The sequence below is a fragment of the Montipora capricornis genome, chromosome 5 (assembly GCF_036669925.1).
Source record: "Montipora capricornis isolate CH-2021 chromosome 5, ASM3666992v2, whole genome shotgun sequence".
In the NCBI taxonomy this organism is placed as follows: domain Eukaryota; kingdom Metazoa; phylum Cnidaria; class Anthozoa; order Scleractinia; family Acroporidae; genus Montipora; species Montipora capricornis.
In genome coordinates this window covers 9,203,241-9,210,740 of record NC_090887.1, presented here as the reverse complement: position 1 = coordinate 9,210,740, position 7,500 = coordinate 9,203,241, and the positions used below count along the sequence as shown (strand labels likewise).

General features: G+C 39.7%; 1 protein-coding gene across 1 annotated transcript in view; it reads right to left on the bottom strand.

Annotated features, from left to right (window-relative positions):
- Positions 1 to 7,500, bottom strand: part of LOC138050183 (uncharacterized) — a 56,616-nt gene that overhangs the window by 34,619 nt on the left and 14,497 nt on the right. Inside the window, exon 2 of the mRNA XM_068896642.1 lies at positions 2,644 to 3,874. Within this exon, the coding sequence (XP_068752743.1) occupies positions 2,644 to 3,844 (1,201 nt within the window). The 5' untranslated portion in view covers positions 3,845 to 3,874. The remainder of the gene's footprint in view (positions 1 to 2,643; positions 3,875 to 7,500) is intronic.

Sequence of the window (7,500 nt, the reverse complement as noted above, 5' to 3'; positions counted from 1 at the left end):
GATTATGTCACTGACTTGGATGGCAGTAGTATTGATGGTGATCAGGTATTGTACAGTATTGATTATTTCTCCACAGTATCTGCCTTTCCTCAAACTTATCAAGAGGCAATTGAATCTCCAGAGTCAGAAAATTGGAAGGCAGCTATGAAGGAAGAGATGGATTCCCTTGCTGAGAACAACACTTTCACTTTGACTACTCTTCCAGTGTGTAGAAATTCAGTGGGGGGTTGTTGGGTGTACACAATCAAAAAGGGTTCTGATGGTGTTAAGACCTACCGAGCTAGATATGTTGCCAAGGGTTATAGTCAACAGAAAGGCCTAGATTATCAGGAGACTTTTGCTCCTAAGGCCAAATACAAATAGCAGCACAGCATGACTTAACTTTGCACCAGATGGATATAAAAACGGCATATTTGAATTCTCCCATTGATAGTGAGATATATGTTGACAAAGCTGAAGGTTTTGAAGTTTCTTCTAACTCAGATGGGAGGCTTGTATATAAGCTAAACAAATCTCTATATGGTTTGAAACAGTCGGGTATAAATTGGAACAATGTATTGCACTGTATCTTAGTGGAGAATGATTTTGTTCAAAGCCCTGCTGACCACTGTGTTTATACAAAACAAATCGGGAGTAAACTGGTCATGAGGCTTATATGGGTTGATGACGTCACCATGTTGTTGCAGCAAGTGACATGGAGTTTATGCACAGCACTAAGCAAATCGTGCAAGAGAAATTTCACATGAAAGATCTTGGTAGACTTTCATATTTCCTAGGAATTAACTTTGAACAAGGGAATGGTTTTGTCAAGATGAATCAAAGGCATTACCTAAGCAAAGTACTTGAAAGGTTTGAAATGACAAATTGTAAGCCAAGGGCCACACTCTCAGATCAGAAACTTGACTTTGGAAGTAAAACCCCTTCTGACCCCACTGCACGAAAAAATGGATTTTCACCAAATTTGCACAACGCAAATATAATGCAAACATATGTTTACTCTAGAGCAAACCTGTAGCAAACGTGGTAAATACCACATTTGCACCATATTTTCACACCTGTGTGAATATAGTAGCAAATGCGGCATTTACCATGTTTGCTACAGGTTTGCTCTAGAGTAAATATATGTTTGCATTATATTTGCTCTGTGCAAAGTTGGTGTAAATCCGTTTTTTCGTGCAGTGCCCTAGAAGGTATCGTGAAGTTGTTGGTAGCCTAATTTATGCCATGACGTGCACTAGGCCAGACATATGCTGGATTGCTACTAGGTTGTCCCAATTCTTGTCTAAGCCACTTCAGGAGCACTGGACTGCAGCGATGCATGTGTTTAGGTATTTAAAGAGTTCTCTTGACTATGAGCAGTGTATGAGTTGTGTTGCAGGAAGTGTGATGAAGGCTTAATGCTTGCAGGCTATAGTGATGCTGATTGGGCTTCATCATCAGATGACAGACGTAGTACTGGTGGGTACTGTTTCAGCTTGAACAGAGCTGGTCCTCTTATATCCTGGAAATCCAGGAAACAACCAACAGTGGCTCTGTCATTCTGTGAAGCAGAGTATATTACATTGGCAGTAGCAGTGCAAGAAGGATTGTACCTTACTCAATTGGTGAACGATGTGTGAGCCTGTGGTAATCTTTGAGGATAATCAGGGTGCAATTGCATTGTCAAAAAATCCTGTCAGCCGACAGAGATCAAAGCACATTGATGTCCGTTACCACCGTCAATTGTGAAGGTGGCTATGAATCTGCTCCTGAGAATTTTTTTAAACTTTGCAGAAAGTTTTATTCTAGTGTGGCAATCACGCTCCAGCAATAAAAAATCGGGATCACCCTGTTCGTTTCTAAGATATATGCGTTTAAAGACAAAATTTAGGCTGTGTTTAGGTGGCTCTTTTGTTGCCATGGTAACCCTATACGTCGCATTAAGACTCATCTCGGTAACCGAGCCAGAGACCGGGCTCATATGACGAGGCCCTAAATCCACTGTATGTCGGTTACAGAAACTCGTCTGCCAGAAACTTATAAAATTCTCAGTAAAAAATGAAATGGCAATTTAAAAGAATGAACTATCTAGAGTTTCCACTGAAATGATTCCTTGGTTGTCGGGTGCCAGAGTTGTGCGAAAATATCCCGACTGTTTGTTTTTGTTTTGTGGTTAGTGGTCACGCTTGACTGACACCTATACATTTGAATTTTTAACGCATGCGCAATACGAAATGTGGAGGCCGCCGGCAGAGTCCTCTTTCCTCTTCCGGACTTATCTAGGAAAATCGAAAGAGACTGCTCGCAGGGTAATGATAATTCCCAAATTGGAAAGAAATTAACACAATACTTAAATGGGTAGGGTGTAAAATACAGATCATTGTCACAGGTCAGTGAATATGTCAACGTGCTACAGATAAATAAACAACACCAAAAGTGTCTCCTAGCCCTCATCACTCTACAGAAATGTTGTTTCAGATCTAGGGGAAACTTAAGGCTTAGTTGTTCATTAGTGGAGCAGGGGCTTCTGGTCTTAACCTGTGGAATAAGACCTGTGTTTAGACCAGCCTTACTTTTATGGTGTATGATTAACTTTTTTCATTCAATTCAAGCCAAATGCAAGAAAAGAATAACAATATTATTATTATGATTCTCATATCTTACCCCGAACAAGGCTGATAGTCTTGACAAGAAGGGCATCACTTTGTTTGGTCCAGCAGTATTCATTCTGATATGATTCACGTAGTTTTTCAGCTTCCACAAGACGACTATGCCTGTCTTTCTCCCAGATGATGTTCTTGATACTTGCAGCCCAAACCTCTGGCTTGTCTGAGTTGACAACAAAAAATGAGCCATATGGAACTTTGCATAGGGCTTCCCCAAACCCAGAATTCTTGCTGACAAGAACTGGTAAACCAGCAGACAAGGCTTCAAGACCAGTCAATCCAAACCCATCTGTTCTAGAAGGCATGAGCATAAGGTCTACTTCACAAAACAAGCTCTTCAAACTTTCTCTGCTTTTTTCATAGCCTCTAACTTTAAGGCAATTAGCTGGTAGACCACATTGCATGAAACACTCTGCTATCGCCTCATGTTTTCCATCTGGTGCTCCAACAAAGACAAGATGAGTGTCAGCAAGTGAAGCAATGGCCTTTCCTGCAATATCAAATCCCTTTAATTTGAAATCTTCTGCATCACCGCGGCCAAACACCAAAACGCTGCGATGTTTCCTTTCTTCAGCGACTTGCTCAACACTAAGAAATTCTTCACAAATACCTGGAGTAAAGACGAAAATAGTGTGAACGTTTTTGAATGGTCGAAGGTAGGAACGAAAGGCCTCTGCCAACTTAGGTCCTATTCCTACAACAAAGTCAGCCATTTCACAAAGCTTCACTTCATTTTTGTGCTTTTCTTCGCCCGTGGAAATTGGATTTGGGTAACATTTAAACATTCCCATCTCCTCTGAGTCTGTATGCACCACTTGCACCCATTTACACCGATGAGAGTCTCTTATGACTTGTGCCTGACGACCTAGTTTTACTCCGTGACCAACAACCACATCGATTTGAAGATCACCTGGTGGAAAGCTAAGCAAGTCCAGCTCTTCAAAAGCAACTAGCTTTCTTGCTTCAATAATGTGAATGTTGCAGCTGAGGGCTTCTGTCTTGTCCTTTTCACTGCACTGTGGCACCAAAAAAGAGATTTTAACACCCGAGAATTTGGCCAACTGTATCGCTAAGTTTCTGTTCAGGGTTGAAAGACCACCTTTGCTCGATCCCCATTCAGAAGCCAAAATAGTGACTTTAACTTTATCAGACCTCCCAGCGTCATATTTTCCTTCCGATTCTGGAAAAGCACATGCCATAACAAGATCCCAATCCACAGAGCTTAATGCCTATGAATGAACAACAAAGATTGTAAAAATACTTTGTATCAAATTAATTCTTCTTAGAAAATTGCCTTAACTTGAAGAAAGTCTAAACAAATTAATATATGCTAATTATTCCAAGTAGTGCATTTTACCTAACTTGCTGCACATTTCTAGTGAAGATGAGACAGTTGTGGTGAGATATGATCTTGATTTTTATAAATAATGCTAACTGGAATATGCATTGGGTAATCAATCCAAAAGAAGCTCAAATCAATATGCATATAGGTACCTTGTAATTCCCATGGGATGCAACATTGCATTCACACAAAACCAAAAACTAATAAAAAAGCTAACATTTTATCTTGGGCTCTCCTGTAAATTGATTCCTGTTACTTACATCGCCCTCTTCACGCGGAATTGCCGGAGCTAAACGAGCTAAACAGATTTCACCCCCCACACCCTTATAGTTGTGGTCTCTATAGCTTTCATTCCATATTCTAATTGGTTCTTGAGAAAATCCATAGTAAAGTTGGCCAATAGAATAGGCCATTTCCAAGTTCATGTCTGTCTCCTCTTCAAAGCGAGTCCAATTGGCAAGTTTTTGCGATGGTAATTAGTTCTACTTTACATCCGTTATGAATAAAAACCGATTTTCATAAGAGGGACTTCAGTCGCACTTAGACTCACTTTGAAGAGGAGGTAGACATAAACTCGGAAATATCCTATTATTTTTGTATGCACGCCGTGCACTTGAGCGCCACAGGCAAACTATTTAAAATTTTGAAAAAGCCTCACACACTTTGTTAACTTGTTTAATATCTCCTGAGTGATGTAATGCAGTTTGTTTGGATGTCCGTGTTAACGCAAGGGTTATTAATTCAGTGGAGAAGACAAGGTCATTTTTGCGTTTGAGCGATTGCACTCTCTTTCTGAAATAAATACGTCAAAGTCAAAGACATTTTCAAATACTACATTTTATTGGCTTTCCACCTTTTTATTAAGTTGAGTTGCCTTTCTTAATTCTGGCAAGATTTCCGCACAGGTCCCTACTTCATTATGCATAGGCTTCTTTTTTACAAGGAAACAATAGCAATAACAATAGACGTTCTTTGGGACTGTGGGGCTTTGTTGTTTTTTTCTGAGTCCATGGACTCAGAATACGGAAAATTGAACATTTTGTCTGCAATTTTAGCCATTAATTTTATCAATTTTAAAATAAGCGAAATAAGTGGAGTTTCAAGCAATCTTTGTAATTGAGTTCAGATTCTCATACATAACAAACAGCCAAATAAAAGTACTGCTAACAAAAATTTAATGGGTACCTGTCCTTTTTTCGTGAAGTTCTTCTCTCTTTCTAGTTGAAAATTCGCCGAAGTACTGCAAAGTGTATGTTTTCTTTCTTTCCTATAAAAAGCAAGGCCATTTCAGGATCACAAACGGCGCATTTTAATGATTTAGTTGGAGGGTGTAAACTGCAGGTTAGGGTTGCGAGACATTGTTTCACCATAACTGAAACAACCCAAACTTTAACTAATGCTAACATTAGGCCTAAAAAATAATGTTTGAGGCTAAGGTTAGCATTTTTGTAAAGGTTTGGCTTGTTTCAGTTATGGTGAAACAATGTCCTGCAACCCTCACCTGCAACCTGCAGTTTACACCCTCCGGCATTTAGTAGGTTTTTGCGTTTTTTCGCACTTTGTAGAGATCAGTAAATGCTCAATGATCTTTCCAAGTGTATCACTTTGGTGTAGAGATCCAAGGATGTTCCTGTACGAGGCATACTTCGTTTCTCTCCCCACCATATCATTTCAATTAATGCCCTGCTATGGGCTCGTTTGTCTGGGTCGACGAAATTTAGGCGATGGTTTGGTTAAGGTGATTCCTCAAAAAAAAAAAGTTGTCAAACGATTTTCTTGAAACTTTCCCTGAATGTTTCCTACAAATCCCTGTTTTAAAAACTACAATAAACAATTATTGGATGAGGTTTTTGTGATATCCGGAATAATCAAGGTCGAGGTAAGTGTTATCAAGGTCGAGGTAAGCCGAAGGCTGAGGCTGATAACACTAACACCGAGACCTTGATGATTCCGGATATCACAAAAACCGAACTAATAATTGTTTTATTATAGATTGTTTTGAAGAAAATAACGACAAACGCATTATCGCAGCGATCACAGTTAATTTAATTTTCAAACACTTAAAAATGCACAACTGGAGTGAGTGACCTTGCTCTTGGAAATCATGCATTGCGCGTGCAACCTACAGATTATTCACTAATCTGTAGGTACAGATTAGTGAATAATCTGTAGGTTGCGCTGTTTCCCAGAATTAACAGTAGGCTTTTAGCCAATGAGAAGACAGATGGTTACTACAATGTATAATAATAAAAAGTATATGTCACCGTGCTTGCTTAAGAGATGTAATGGGCCAATCTTACCCCATTGATGCCTGTACTGACACTAATCACGCCCGTTATTTCATCGGCTCAGGGTACATTTTACGGTTGCTAAACGAGAGAGTTTTTAAAGTACCATTTGAAAAAAACACCTGATAGGTAGAAAGTCTAGAGCATATGGAACACTGTCTTATATTGTTCAAGGAAAAATCACTCAACTTAGAACGAAGTCGACTCAAACCGTTTCTCGAGCTGTTGTTTTCAAGATCATAATTTAAATCCCTGGGTAAGGGGCTTTGTGTACCTTTTTAGCTATATTTTTTTTTCCTTCTGACAATTTTTTTAAACGTTTTTTGCTCTGAAGGGCACAATTTGTACACCAAAATTATGAAATAAAAAATGTAGGTCACCGTGCTCGTTTAAGAATAAACCAAGGACAGATAACTATTCACTACGACGTATTATCGATAAGATAGATTGCGCTACAATGAAAGCGTACTTTTAGTTGATTTTCCATAAGTGTGTTCAGAGAGATCATTGTCCGGTTGCAACTAGTTGTTATGTTGACAGTTAAGCTTTAAGTTCCTGGGATTACTTCCTCGGCTTTATATTGGGGACTAATTGTCCAGCATCATTATCAGGGGGCTAACTGTCCGGGGCTAATTGGGGATTGTCCGTAGGGCGAATTGCCTGGATTCCGTCTGTAGGCAATCGTAAGCTTTCCCGCCACAGGTCGCTTGGGCTAATGTTTTTTAACGAAAGCTGCCAGAAAATCGTCAGTTTTGCAGGATTGAAGGTTATCCATTGCAGTTTTTTCTTAAGCATCACGAAACAAATCCATCTCCCCATGCACTTTGTCTTTGCCAACTGACCGCATTTCCACACAGATTTTGGACACGGAACACGAAAGTAAATAGTATCATTGTGTTCTTTGCACCATTCTATGCATCGCTAGGGATCGGCTGTAAGGAAGGGACAATTTCCAAATGTTCAAATCTCGCTTTGCTGACGCTATTACTTCGGTAGCCATCTTCATTATTAGAGAACGTTACAAATTTGCATATTTAGTGGGCAAAAACAATAGCTTTGCACGCCCTGCACGTGCAATATGCCAATATGGCGTCTGATACGTGTTTCGTGGCGACAAAAACATCTACCACCTCCGAGCAGGCTACGAAAGCTGGGACGAAAAGAGCAAGGGTGTGAGCGATGTGGGCAAAGAACAAGAGAGAGAGAGAGATAGAGAGAGAGAGAG